This window comes from Psammomys obesus, unplaced genomic scaffold (genome assembly GCF_907164565.1).
Source record: "Psammomys obesus unplaced genomic scaffold, mPsaObe1.curated_primary_1811, whole genome shotgun sequence".
NCBI classification, from domain to species: Eukaryota; Metazoa; Chordata; class Mammalia; order Rodentia; family Muridae; genus Psammomys; species Psammomys obesus.
In genome coordinates this window covers 21,119,828-21,134,292 of record NW_026596109.1, presented here as the reverse complement: position 1 = coordinate 21,134,292, position 14,465 = coordinate 21,119,828, and the positions used below count along the sequence as shown (strand labels likewise).

The 14,465-nt window shown below is 46.8% G+C and overlaps 1 protein-coding gene across 9 annotated transcripts in view; it reads left to right on the top strand.

Moving 5' to 3' along the window:
* Positions 1–745: 745 nt before the first annotated feature.
* Positions 746–14,465, top strand: part of Bcl11a (BCL11 transcription factor A) — an 89,911-nt gene continuing 76,191 nt past the window's right edge. For 8 of the 9 annotated variants that reach the window (XM_055629022.1, XM_055629018.1, XM_055629016.1 and 5 more), the window contains exons 1-2: positions 746–795; positions 5,266–5,595. In XM_055629022.1, coding sequence (XP_055484997.1) covers positions 5,367–5,595 — 229 coding nt within the window. In that variant the 5' untranslated portion in view covers positions 746–795; positions 5,266–5,366. Of the gene's footprint in view, positions 796–5,265; positions 5,596–12,801; positions 12,858–14,465 lie in introns of those variants that run through there. The other variant, XM_055629019.1, reaches the window with a different exon arrangement.

Here is a 14,465-nt window from a genome sequence, read left to right as displayed (position 1 = left end):
CCCGCTCCCCCTCCGACCTCCCCGGGCGCACGGCCGGAGCCGCCGTAGGAAACTCGGCTTTGCAAAAGCAAAAACAGAACCCACTTATTTTGCAAAGCTACCGTAAAGGCGGAGGCTGCGGGTCCCCTCGGGTACACCCGGGGCACTCTTGGAGACCCCTCTGGTCCTCAAACTCCGGGCGCTGAGAGGTTACCACGTGCTTTCCCTGCCCCCCCATCCGGCTGGTAGCCTCAAGGACCCAGGCAGTCGCCCGGCTAGGTGGAGGAGGGGGCGGGCCAGGCGAGGAGTGTGTGGAGTTTTGGGGTGCAGGGTTCCCGCTTTAGCGAGCCCCCTCGGGGCTCCGGCCCCCTCCGCTGGGCCCGTCTCGGGCAGGGGGTGCTGTGAGGGTGGGCGAGGGTGCCAGCGGTGGTGGCGAGCGTCCACCTGAGCCGGGCCGGGAGAGGCGGGTGGTGGGACTTGGCAAAGTTTGAGCCCGGCGGGGAGACGCCCGGAGCCCCCCCCCCCCCGCCGCCTCAGATCTCCTTCCCGTTCGGGACTCCGGGTTTTTGACGGCAGCTTGAGGGGACCCCCCTCCCCCCCGGGCTCTCCTCTGCCGGTCGAGGGAGGGGTGCTCCTTCCCTGGAACTTGCCGCACACTTCGGAAGCTTCCCCCGCCCTGGCACGCCGCGGGGCCCTCCCCCTCCCCACCCCCGCGCATCTCTCCCTCGCCGCTCTCCCCCGCCCCCACTCCCACCGGCCGCGCCGGATACGGAGCAGACGCGGCGCGCGACGGTGTGAAGTTACAGCCCGGGCCAGGTACCGGCGGGAAGCAAGGGCCGCGCTCGCAGGACTCGGGAAAGCCGGGACCGGGGGGCCGGTGAAGGAGGCTGGGGGGCTGGGGGCGCCAGGGCCCGTCCGCGAGGCGCACTCAGGCCGCCCGGGACTCCCCTCCCACGCGGGGCCCTTCTGGGACTCCTCCACGCCGCCCCGGGGCGGACCCTGGGCCAGGAGGCCAGAGGGAGGGGTTCGTGCGGGGGCCGCCGCCGCTTTCGTTTTCTGGGTGCGTTCAAGGGCAGGGGCCCGCCGGGTCCCCAGGACGCCCCCCGCCCCCCACCCCGCCCCGTCCTCAGCTACGCGGCCCGAATGAGCCACTTGGTCGCTAGGAGGCAGAACAAGATCAAGAAAAGCTTCGCGAACTTGAACCTGTACCAGAGCCTCCCCCACCCCTCTGCCCGGCGCTTCTCGGCGGGGGAGGGACGAGCGTTGGGAGGGTGGGGGTGGGGGGCAGCGAGCGGTTAGGCAGGACTCCCTTTCTCCACCCCCCGTTACCCCTCAGGTCTTTGTTCTTCATTTTGACTTCAAAAAAAAAAAAAAAGGCTGCTCTGGCCGCGGCCGTGCAGAAGCGCCGGGGCGCGCGGCCGGCGCCCCACGTGTGAGGGGACCCGGGAGCCCCGGAGCCGGGTGCGCTTCGGGGTCCTTTCAGGGGAGTCGCGTTCGAGTTTCGGGCCTGGCCCGGAGCGGGGCGGCGGGAAGTTTGGCCCTGGCTCCCGGCTCACTTTTCCCACCGGGTCCCCCGCGGAGCGCGGGTCTCGGCGGCCCCGCGGGCGCCCCGGACGGCCCGGCTCCCCTCCCGCCTCCTGCCGCGCTCGCCGGGAGGCCCGGAACCACAACAATAGTAATAGTTATCGCCGCCGTGGTGCGGGCCGGCGGCGTCATTAATAATGAATAACCGCGCTCGCCGCCCGGCGCCGCGGCCGGGGCACGGCCGCCCGGGGTCCCCCGAAGTAACAGCGCGGTAGCCCGTGCGCGCGGAGGGGGGCCCGGGGCCCCGCGCGCGCGAGGCCGAGGCTCGCCCGGGTCCTCCCGCTCCGCGCTCCGAGCCTCACTTCCTTCTCCGGCCCCCGGCGGCTGCGGGGGAGCCGGCGCTCGGCGGCCGCCGCCCGCCCCGCGCCACCCGCCGCCTGCAGGCTGGGGCTGCGGGCCCGGAGGCCGCGGCTGCACGTGTTGGCAGCGCGCGCGGCCCGAGTCTGCAGCCGGCGGGGAGCTGCCCGCTTTGTGCCTGGGAGCCCGGGCCCCCAACTTCACTTTCTGCACGGCCTGCTCCCGCAGGGCCCCGGGCCCCGGCCCGTGGCCACTGGCTTTGCTTTTGTTTCCTCGCTTTGCCTCTCTGGGTTCTCAGCCTCCGTTGGCTTTGGCTTGTTCAGAAAATCCACTTGGAAAGCAAACTTGAAGACACAGCTCCCCTTTCCCTCTCCCCCGCCCCCAGCAGTCCTCCCTGCTTTCCTTGCCCCCTCTCAACATTTCTTAGAAGCATTTTGCCTCCCCTTTTCACGTTTGCAACTGGGAAGGGGAAGGGCGAGGGGGAGGGAGAGGAGAGAGAGAAATAAACATGAATATATAAATGTATCTCGGTCTGTTGTCGCGGGGACCGTCCAAGCTATCTTGGTGAAAGCAGAAGCGTTTTATTTTGTCTCCCTCCCGTTGTAGCGCGAATTCGCGGCTAATTATTGTGATTATTTGTCCACTCCCTTCCACTTCAATCGAGGACTCCCCGCTTTGTACCGAGTTAGGCCCGAGCTGAGAAAGGGTGGTATTGTAGGAGAGAATTGGGATGGAGTTGAATTGAAGGGAGGGGGTAAAATGGCTGAGGTTAGGAATGTTTTTAGGGAAGGAGGAATTTGCATTAAAATACAGAGAAATTATCTGATGCCCAGAAAGGAAATGTTGATTGCCACTTCGAGAAGATGTCAATGCAAATCAGTAGACTGCAGAAAGAGAATTGTATTTTCATATTTTCTTTGTGCCCCATTTGGTCTGATTTTTTTTTTTTTAATAATGCAGCAGCAATAATAAAAACACGTTTTGATATTTCCCTGAACATCACTAGGCAAATGTTTTTCAGGGAGACCTATGTTAAATGCATTTCATACATGAGGATAGAATTCTTGTTAATTAGCAATAATTTACGTTAAGAGCATAGAAAATGTTGAGGTTACAGGTTTTATATCTGTACATTTGATCATCTTGTTATTTTCAAGAACTTTGCCTCCTATAAAATTAATTAGGTGAAATGTGGAGGTGTAATCAGCACCCTGTGAATTACCACTTCATTTCCTGGTTTTGATTGTAAATCAGTTCAGTCACTACACTGAGAAGACTTTAACCAAGTCTGTTTTGTACCGAATTACCTTTAACTATTTGATATCTAAGAGAATATCTCCTTTTCTCCTGAATACTGCTCCTAGGTTCTGTAATCCATCAGGCCCTGGGCAAAACAGCAACAAAACCCCAAATGAATCCTGATGATACGATTTGCAAAAAAAAAAAAAAAAAAAAAAAAAAAAAAAAAAAAAAAAAAAAAAAGGTTTTACCTTTAAGAGAAGATTTTTTTTTTTTTTTTTTTTTTTTTACCATCTCAGCTTTCCAGTCTTTCAACCTCAGGACTTGTAGTGAAACGACAGCAAAACCAATCACAATTACCAATGTTTACTTAAAATTCTTCAAATAGCAGATAGCATGGATCATGACTTCCCACTCCTCACTTGGTCAAAATGAAAGCAAATGTAGGAGAAAAATGACATAAAGACACAATACAGAAGCACTTCTGTTTGCCTCCTTTATCTAAAAAGCATGTTCCTGCATTCTGTATTTGTCTTTTGATCAGGATGTTGGGCAAAGAAACATTCAAGTGCTTGCTTTGCTGTCTTCATTAGTAGGGAGATAACCTTCATATTCTTATGGTGACCTTATGTTAAATTAGGAGGCGTACCAAAGGCTAGAAATTATGACATGTCCTACTTGAGCACAGGTGCAGTTTAGGCAGGGCTCTCAATATTATTTCACCCGGTACATCTGGGAGTTACTCCAGATCTTCCCCCTCAACATTCAGCCTGGGTAGGGTTGAAATAAATTTAACCTGAGTTCACTGGATTTTTGCACTTTATCAAAATCTGTTCCAATATTCTACACTCAAATTAAAATCTATTTTTTGATTCTCTGTGGCTTTAAGTTCATTAAATGTGAAATTGGCAGCTTGCTAAAGAAGGTCAGACTGATTAACTGTTTAGGACTTGTACATTTTCTGCTTCACTTTTTATTAACTGGCAGCATTTTGGACGTGCTTTGTATTTTGTGAAAAAAAAATTTTATTCTTAATTTTTTTAAAGATGGTATAAACAAGATTTTCCGGCTCTCCTTTCTCTACTTGGAAGGTTAAAAAAAGTGATAGAAGCTGCTCAAGTAGATGCTGGAGTGCAAAGTTAAAAAAAAAAAAAAGAAGGCAAACAGGAAAGAAAGACATGTCTATCTTGTTATAACATTTGCTGGCGATTATGTGTGCAGAAATAGCCCCATAATGAAGCATTTTGGAGCCCATTCAGAAAATTAGTCAACTTGGACGATGCTAGGTGAAGCGCCTCAGCTTGGAAGAAAGGGTGCTCAGCCCTCTGCAGTGTGGAGCTCGGTGTCCACTCTGAGTCTTAGTGTCGAAGATGCCACCAAGCACAAACATTTCAGACTTTTTTTTTTTTTTTTCTTCAGGATAAAAAAAAATGACTAACTGGCTTATTTTCTTAAGTACTCAAAAGTATTCCATTTAGCCAACGTGTTTGGGAAGAAGTGCCAGCGAATCTGATATTCCTTTGATTTCGTGGAGTTGCTGAGCATTAGGGCAGAGAGACGTTGGCAGGGGGAGACTCGGGTGCTGGCTACTCAGGTGAAGGCGGTGGCTTCCACACAGCTGCGGCGAGAACGTAGCAGCCCTGTGCGGTGCAGCAGCCTTCTATGCTGTGAGGCCATGTGTGTGCAGTTGGCCTACGGGCTCATACACAAAGGGTGTGTGTGCTTAAGTCACCTTGTTTTTTTTTTTTTTCTTCCTAATCTTGGGCACAATAGACAACCTACTGTAATGGGGGAAATTGGGTTTCAGTTCATGCTTTCCTCGTGGTTATTATTTTAAGCTTTCTTTATATATCTGGTGCTAATGATTAAGTCACAGTCTTTTTATATAAAAAAGATTTTATCATGTGTGTGTGTGTATGTGCTCTCCTGAGTTATACAAGTCGGAGGGATTTCCTTTAGTACATGATGGCCAGCCTCACTCATAAATTTGATTTTTGGTACCATCCACACCAAATGTTGCCTGTGCCCATGCTTTCTGGGTATTACTTGGAGACTTTTTCCAGTGTGGTAAGGTGGGGTGGGATTAAGAACGTATACCCTCTTTTTTTTTTTTTTTTTCTCCACACTGGTTTTCTAATAATCGTGCTTTTGTTTCTTCAACTACAGCCGAACCTCTTGAAGCCATTCTTACAGATGATGAACCAGACCATGGCCCATTGGGAGCTCCAGAAGGGGACCATGACCTCCTCACCTGTGGGCAGTGCCAGATGAACTTCCCACTGGGGGACATTCTGATTTTTATCGAGCACAAACGGAAACAATGCAATGGCAGCCTTTGCTTAGAAAAAGGTGTGGATAAGCCGCCGTCCCCTTCTCCCATCGAGATGAAAAAGGCGTCCAATCCCGTGGAGGTTGGCATCCAGGTCACGCCAGAGGATGACGATTGTTTATCAACGTCATCTAGAGGAATTTGCCCCAAACAGGAACACATAGCAGGTAAATGAGAAGCCAAGAAAAAAGCTGTTTGCATGTTTTCTTTTCCTTCGCAGAGGTGTTGTAGGCAAGCAGGAAGGAGTGCTGAAGGCTGTCTGTGTGTCTCCTTGTGACTGTCCATGGCAGCTTTGTGACGTTAAAGTAATCATGCCCGTTGCTTCCATCCAGAACACTGAAAATAAATTGTTTTCCACCTTACTGAGTCAGGCGTAGGTGGTAAAGGTACACACACTTGTCATCCTCTGCCTGGCTCTGATGATACCAAAGCTCTCTTCCTCCCCTTGCGTGTTGAACCTTCTTACACCCAGCTGAGTTTCCAGCGTCCACTTCTGGCCTTGGGGAAGGCAAGGTAGCCACACAGGCATTTGTAGTTGAGCCAATGACTTGTCTGAGGGCTGGAAAGAGTTAACTGAGCACCAGGGCTAGCCTTGGATCCATACTGGCTGTCAGCCTGTGTGGGGCTGTAATTAAACACAGCCCCGTGGTGGGATGACACAGTGACCTTGACTTTAAGATGCCATTTTCGACTGGCCAGGCCAGAGTAGAGAGGGCAGTTGCTGAAGCGCACAGACATGCTTGCTCGAAAAGTTTAAGGGCATGTTGGAAATTTCAAAAGGTTGGTTTGACAGGAACGGCTGCTCCCTGCAGCCTGCCTCCTCAGCTCAGTGATAAATGCTTCTCTGCTCTCTTGTCTCTGATGTGGTTTTGACAGATGTATCTTGATTTTGTTTGTGGTTTACACAACCGCATGCACCCTTACAAATGTCCAGTCCAGACTCCACTGTTTCTTCTCTAGCCTAATGTGGAAATTTTCTTGGGGAAAAAAATGCATGCACATATTTAATAGCTCTCTTTCTTTTGGTTAATTTTACCAAGGAGGTAGTAGGTGTGTGGGTTTCTCAGCAGCTCCAGGGAGAAGGAATTAAAAGCTGACAGAGGTACTTTAATTCCCTGTTCTAGTGAAGAGCAGCTCCAGGTAGTGGCTCTTAAAACACTGTTTGCTTTAGCACGTTAGACAAAGCAGAAGCAGATTCTGTGGCGCAGGATGGCCGCATCTGGGAGACAGTGCCTCTTCTGCACTGCCTCAGCCTCCAGAAGCAGGCTCGGTCATCGTTGGAAGGTGCTCTGGATAGGCCCAGGGCTTATTGGAACTTGTCTCTTTGATACAGTTGGATTGGGGAGTTGAACCATAATAATAGGTCAGTGATCCAGAGGGGATTAAATGTCATCCCCACCCCCAAATCTGGAATTTGATCATGAAGATCAAGTGTGGCATTTTCTCTGGTTTTTTTTTTTTTTTTTTTCTTTTTTCTTTTTTTCTTTCTGCAATAATGCTCAGGTATTTTCCCTGTAGTGAAGTGAAGAATCTGCTTGCCAGGAAGGCTGCGTGTGTAGTGTTTTCCTAGAAGCCATCACATTTAGCTTCTGAGACGTGTAGGTTAAGATTTCTATCTCCCCCACCCCCTGTGGGGTATGGCGGTGACCATTTCCATGTGCTGTCTTGTGGCTGGAAGGAAAATGAACAGAAGTGTAAGGCATGATTAATGAAGCAAGAGCAAGCGGAAGGGGATTTGTCGTCTTCGGAGATCCAAAGCCTTGCTCAATCACCAAATATGGAGTAAGGCTTGTGTGATGTAACATCATATTTACATATCGAGCTGCTCGTTTAAAAGACAAAACACAGTGTCTGTCAGGCAAGAATTAAAGCCACACTGATTCCTGAAGGCCTAAATAGGTTTTCAGTTTCAGGTTAGTCATTTTGAAAATCGGGGCCTCTGTATTTAGAAGAGGAATCTGAAGGCTGAGGAAAGCCTTATAAATAGTTAGGGCCTTTTACTTCTGTAGTTGTGAGTCTGCTTGGATGTGCAGGGAGAGAAATAGTCCTTAACTCACTGGTTGTCATGATCCCATGATGTTTCAAAGCTATCATGATAGCAGTATCTAAAAAAGCCAGGAAAGAAAAACGAAAAGAAAAAAAAAGGAGCAAATTTGAAATATGTTTCCTAGGGCTAATGGTACATTGTTTCTCTGAGATGGAAAGCTAGCTAAGGCATCTGAGATGCTCGCTTTGTGTACACGTGTAATCCAGGTGAGGTAAAGGTTTCATGCACAAGTAACTTTAACATCTTGATTCCTTTCATTGTCTTTAATCACCTGTTCTCACCCGGGTATTGGCTGAACATAAATAGCACGGTCATATCTCAAAGTGAGATGTCAGAAACTAGAATAAGGATTTCTTGTAATTCACAGTAATGAATTAAGGGACTCCTATAGTAAAATGAACATTCTACCATTGCACATAAATTATGGTGCTCTAGACCTCAGGTATCCCTGACACAAAGTTCTAGAAAGATGACCGTGTAATCCCAGCCCGTTTCTCTATGCCAGGTTTCCCACGATTCTCAACAGTAACCATTTAGGAGACATTTGAACTGTGTCATACAGAGAGAAAGCAGGGGTCTATATTGGGGAAGAAATAGATTGATGAATATGCTTGGCAACTACATGAAAGACAGTCACTTAAGCAGGCTGGGTAGGCAAGACTTTATGAAAGTGATATAAGTTAGATTTGGGTTCACTGTGTGCTCTGTGCCATTTTACAGGCAGGCAGCAGGAGTGAGATCTTCCTGAGGGAAGCCTAGAATTTGAGGACGTTGGAATAGGAGGGTCAGGTGGAGCTCTGAAGAGCTGCAGGAAAATAGCATGCATGTTGTCTGTGTCCAGGCCTCCCAAAGCTGACTGGTTTTTTTTTTGCAGGATGCTTTTCCCCTGATGACTTGATGGATGTGTGTTCTCATATACCATGAACATGCCTTGCCTCTATCCATAGACATTGGCCAAGTTGGCTTTCCCATGTTGTTTCGATAGTCAGAGCCTTGTATGCTTATGAGCCACAGAGACCATTGGAATGGCTTTCATTTGAGTGGCTTTTAGCAGCTTACCTTGTGTGGCCCAGTCCATCAATATGCATGTCAGATACCCATCATCAGACAGTAGCAGCCTATGGCTGATGGAGCTTTCTATATGGTTGTGGTTTGTTTTTGTTTTTGTTTTTTTTTTTTTTTTTTGAGTCTTTTATGATGAGTAAAATATTCATTGAAGATTAAGGAGTATAAAATTGTTTTCCTTTCACAGAAAAGGCCCCAAACATTATCTCACAGTGTCAGTCTTGAAGTTTTGGCTCATTGCACACGGGAATCTTTAAATTAGGATTAGCCTATCATAGAGTTAGCTTTTAGACAGAATGGGAAAACAGAAGTCTGCTAAGGTGCAGCCGAAGCCTGCTGCTACTGATGGGACATGGTTGTGTGTGTGTGTGTGTGTGTGTGTGTGGTTCCCCCCCCCCCCACATTCAGAATACAGGCATTTCCATTGGGGTGTTTGGAATCATTTGCTTAGACAGAAGAGCTGATATCTGGATAATGACATGTAAGACAGATTCTCTAATGAGGAGGAGAATCTTAAAAGCAACTATATTAGCATGCTTCCTACAGGTAAACCAAGTACTACACTCATGCTTTTCATAATTTTACAGAACCAACTCTCCCTTTATTTTTTGTACCCATTTTAATTCTTTTCTAGTACAGAAAAAATTGGAGGATGTATTTGTTATATTACTTGTAAATGAGACTATAAATGACAGTATTTCATTATGACTACTTATTTTTCATTTCTCTTTATTTGTATGCTTCTGAATAAAAAAAAATACTGATCTCTGAAGTCAATTTTCAGTGTGGCAGCAAAACGCAGAAAACACCGCCATTCAAAAAACAAAGAAATACTGGCAAATTATTTGCCTTCAAACTCGATAGAGCAGTGGATGCTGTTTTGTAACAAATACTTAGCATTTTCCTAGGGAGGCTGTGTTTGTGAGGCCACTACCCACAAACTGATGTTCGTGGAACTGGGAGTCCTGTGTACAAGCTGTATTTGTAAATAAGACAGGGAAAGGTTGTGGACTGGCAGCTTGGATGTTTTGTCAAAGTGCAATGTCGGAGAGACTCTAAGACACATTGTAAATAGAACTGTCACAGTGATTGCATGATTGAGCTGCAGAAGTGTCCTACAATGGTTGGCGTTGTCAGAGGACTTTTGAAAGCTTAATTAAACACAGTGGCCTGCATGGCTGCTAAATTTACTTTGGAAAGCCTAAAAAGAAAAACAAAAATTTAAAATGTAGATGATCCCAAGGATCTCAAAGTTCCTCTGATGTTAACCTCGGGGTGGCATAGAAAAGATGCACCATGCGTCTTCCCGAGCGTCTCTCAGAAATAATAGTTTTGAGAATAGGTCCACGTGACATGGAGAGCATCCTCTGTGTGATGTGGAGATTGTGCTCACTCTTCTGTCTCCTGCTGTTACAGACAGTTAATGTAAAAATGGCCTTTTATTGGAAACACAAATCTGTATTCACTCCAAGAATAGGAGGGGGGGGAGACAAAGTTTCCCTCCCATTCTCTGTGTTTATTCTGTGAAAACTAAAACAAATAACCCCCCCCCCCCAAGCGCTGTAATTTTTCAAATCCACCCATCCTTGTGGGCAGGATCTGAAGTATGTTCTGCACACCTTTCTCGCAGGGAATGTGGCATTTAATTGTGGGGCTGTCCATGGGCTGGAAAATACAACTGGGTGTAGAAATGTCAGCCTGGGTCAGGACAGGCACCTTCAGCTCTGGGAAGAGTCGTGCTGGATGCATATTAATGGCACGTTTTAGAGTCATGGAAAATCATTAATTTCACACCGTAGCCTCCGTATTTGGCCAATATGGGAGAACTAAATTGGGGTACATAATGAACATGGAATACAGATTTTAGATTTTCATGATGTCTTGTGGGTGGTATTTAATAAAGGAAGGACAAGAGGCAAATGGCTTTGAATGACCCTCACTGAGAAAGAAAGTTTGGCTTTCTTCTGGTGAAAGATGTAAGATTGAAGGGAGTGGAGAAAGCCCGTGGAAGATGTCACTGGGCGTTAATCTACCTTGGTTGGTCTGTTTGCATCCTTTATTACACAAATAAATTATTTGACAAAATTCACCTCAAGTCCAGTCTGTCGTTACATACAGTGGTAGTGGCTTCGCTCAGTAAAGAGCACTCGGCTTCCGGCTGGACCCCGTTTGGCACCTTGCCACAGTTTAGCGTGAGATTGAGTCACCAAGGATCTTTAGTGCCGTTCTGCTACTTCAGATTTCACTGGGGTCATGGCTGTGTCAGCCATGTTGTTACTTCAAGGACAAAACATGTATTTTTAGTGTAGGGACCATTTTTAATATTTCAAGTCAAACGGGTTTTTATTTTATGTGTCAATTTGGAAGACATTAATGAAGTTCATAAAATATATGCATTAAAATATAATTTAATGGAGAATGACCAGTGTTTTTATTTGTAACACAAATAGGAAATTTGACCACAGTATCTCTGCTGTTCTTTTTCTGGCTCAGGTAAATCAGCATGCTTAAACTGCTTTTCCCTTTTACTGCCAGGGTATGGAGCACTGGACAATATCTGTAAATTTACCTTTGTAATTTGCCATGTAGTTTTTACAACAATGACCTAATTAATTTGAGCACGAACCATATTATTGCTACTGGAGTCATTTTCTGTCACAAACTTAATTTCCAGGAAATGTAACCTGACGAATAAGAATTCTTTAGCTCTCCACATGTGTTCTCTGAGACCAAAGGCAGATTTAAAATAATAACAATACTAAAATGCCAGCATTATTAAAGCCAGTATGCTTGATGCCAAACTCAATTTAAAGCCAGTAAACATCAGTCTGTGTTTCTAATCAGTCTTAGAATGTAACATGTTCCATATTGGGCTCACTGGATTCTGTCTCCCTGCCTCTTACTGGCCAGCTGCACTCCCTATGCATTTTTAAAACATTTCAGGGAAGGATTTTGCTGTTCTTAGCATGGTTAGTAACTTGGGGTCTATTTCTGAGCTCATTCGTCATTCTGCGATGGCATTGAGTTAGGTTGGCAAGGGAAGGATTTGAGGCGTGGGGGTGGCGAGGTCACTTCTGATCCCAGCAGGGACTAGGTGAGCTTCATTTGCCTTTACAATAGGCGCACAGTTACTGCACCTTGGAGGGGCTCTCAGGTGCCGCTCAGATGGGCGCATGTAAATGCCCTGTCAGATGTGGAGTCGGAATATTAATGCTTCTCCCACCACTGCACCATAATAAAGCTGTACACAGCAAGCTTAATATGCAGCTAGTCTAGGGAATTGTATAAACTAGGTAGCCCAGTGTGAGAGACAGCAATGGAAGAGCGCGCGCCATGCCACGGTTCCCACCGTGTTCGCCTTTGATCTGTCGCAAAATGAAAACATCATCCTTTTTCTCAGAGTTGTCTCCCCAACTCTGCCACCTCCCAATTCACCACCCGTTAGGGTTTTTTTTTTTTTTTTTTTTTCTTGCATGTGCCGGTATGGAGAAATTCGACATAATTTGTTTCATATGGTTAATTACAGGCATTTGAATATTTAAAATTTTAAATAGCCACAGTTCCAGCTTTTTCTGTTAAAAGTATGTGATTCGAACAAAGGGATTACAGTGTAAATATTTGTGGTGATTTGCAACACCCTTCTTCTCCCGTTAAACACACACATGCATGCAGGCACACAGAGCTGATTTAAGGACGCCTATACCTTTATTTATACTTCTTTTTAGAAATCTACTCTCAATTGGAGCTCCATTAAAAAAATATTTCCCTGTTATAGTTTTGAGTCTGCCATTGCTTGAGGTTTTATGGAGAATTTTTTATAATGTGTTCATTTAACAGAATCAACAGCTGTCAGGAGCAGTTGTGGTAAATCCACAAAGCATACAAAGAAAAACACACAGGTTCCTGAAAGAAAACACGTGGACAAATAAGCTGCCAGAACTGGAGAGCTAGAAGTTTGTCGGCAGGGAACTAGGGTGTCTCATGCCTGGGCCACCCCAGGGACCGAGCTCGGCTGATGCAACCGGGACGGTCCAGCCGGGCAGGTCTCCCAGCCAAGGCCGCGCTGTGTGCGCAGCTGACGTGTCCTCCCTCCTCTCTCCTTCCCGCCCCTCTTTTTGATCTACCTGTGTCAATACAAAGTTCTTAAGAGTGCTAAGCAAGAAATGATACTCACTTAGAGGTGAGATGATGGGTGGGAACCCGAGTAAACGAGGTGAGAGAGGCACCTTGCGCACCCTTCCCCAGACAGGCTTGGCCGTGTGTTGCTGAGAACCAAGCCGGCCTCCGCCGAGCAGTTCCCAGGGGGCCCTGGAGCAGGTATGTTGGCGGAAGGGGCTACCTGGGGACCCTCGGCCACTTGTTAACACGGGTGGACAGAGGCAAACCTACCGATTAAAAACTCCTATTGAGAATCAATAACGGGATGTCTGTGACGCGGAGGAGGTGCTTTCAAAACAAACGCAGGTGCTGCTCGCCCGTCCTTCCTTTCCTTGCTGCAGGTTCTAGAACACCCAGGGAAGCCTTCTGCTAGGCACAGACAGGCCGCGGGTTTCATGTTCTTGCTGTGTGGTGATCATTTCAGGAATGCCGAGGAAAGCAGTCACACCTGCTAATTTTTGGGGGAGTAAAGAGTCTTACCTAGTTAGGGCACCATGCCTAACTTGTTGAATCTGGTCTTTCATGTTTCAAAAGAGAGGACTCAGCCCCCGCCCTTCCTATCTCCCCCTCCCCCCCAGCCAGGTATATCAGGATTTTGTGACCTGCTGACATTTAAGGGGCTGGTCACAGGGAACCATTTTAGCACTCCTGTCCCAGCCAGAAATCCTCTGAGCTTACAGTTAAAACAATGCATTAACCAATGTTAAAATTTGAATCTCATGAGTTTCTCCTACTTCATTCCACCTTAAGATTGAAAAAAATAATTAATTATTTTACATTTAAAAAGTGAGCGTTGACTACTGAAAATAATTTCAAGGCTGAATTTTTTTTTTTTAAATAATAAATCGTAACCTTCTCATGTTATGTTTTTGTTATGTTAAGGGGGAAAAATCAATAAGGAAAAATTTAATTCTGATAAAGATACTCTTGGATCTTTGAAAACAACTGCTGTCCTTTTAACTAAGACATTTGAGCAGCTTCAAAGACTGTGTATTTCTTCTGATCTTGGAGCTGTGAGCCTGGTAGCAAGCAGGGAAAAACCCTTATTCTACATACAAGTGGACTGCTTAACAAGTCAGCACAGACATGTACTTGTTTGTACAATAGAGATAAAAATTCCTGTATAAAAATAAGTCAGCTGCTGACAGCAGGCTTTGTCATTGGACCTGTCTTTTGTGCTGTTCCCAGCTCTGGGCCCTCCTCCCCTGCTATCTGCTGGGGCAGCCTGCTGCCTGCAGACTCCTGACCACGAGTTAATTGCTATATGTTAAGTATATAGTAATTGTATTTAAATCCCAAGTCCTGTATGCATTTGCCTCTCCTGTGTAACTGTGGCCAGCAAGGGGATGGTAGGCAAATGCTCTAATAGGGGAACCGACTCCAAGGCAGTTAGGGGGAAATTTGGCCTTCAAGTCCCATTTGCTCTACAGCGTCGCATCAGTCTCTAAACTTTTGTTTTTAATCTAATTCTGATTTACCCTGTCACATCCCATATCAGCACGCACTGAACTCCACTCATGTAGACTAACATTAGTGTCAAACAGAATTGGTCAGGACTGTGGACCTGTGGCTCATACAGATGGTTGTGGATGAGGCTTCCATTCAGCCCTGTGTTCTATGATTTCTGATAAACATTAAAATGTGGCTCACCTGAAAGCCTGCCAATGTGATAGTCAAGGAACCAGGACTGGAACCTGAGGTTTCCTGAGCCCCTCCCCTATCTATCTATCTATCTATCTATCTATCTATCTATCTATCTATCTATCT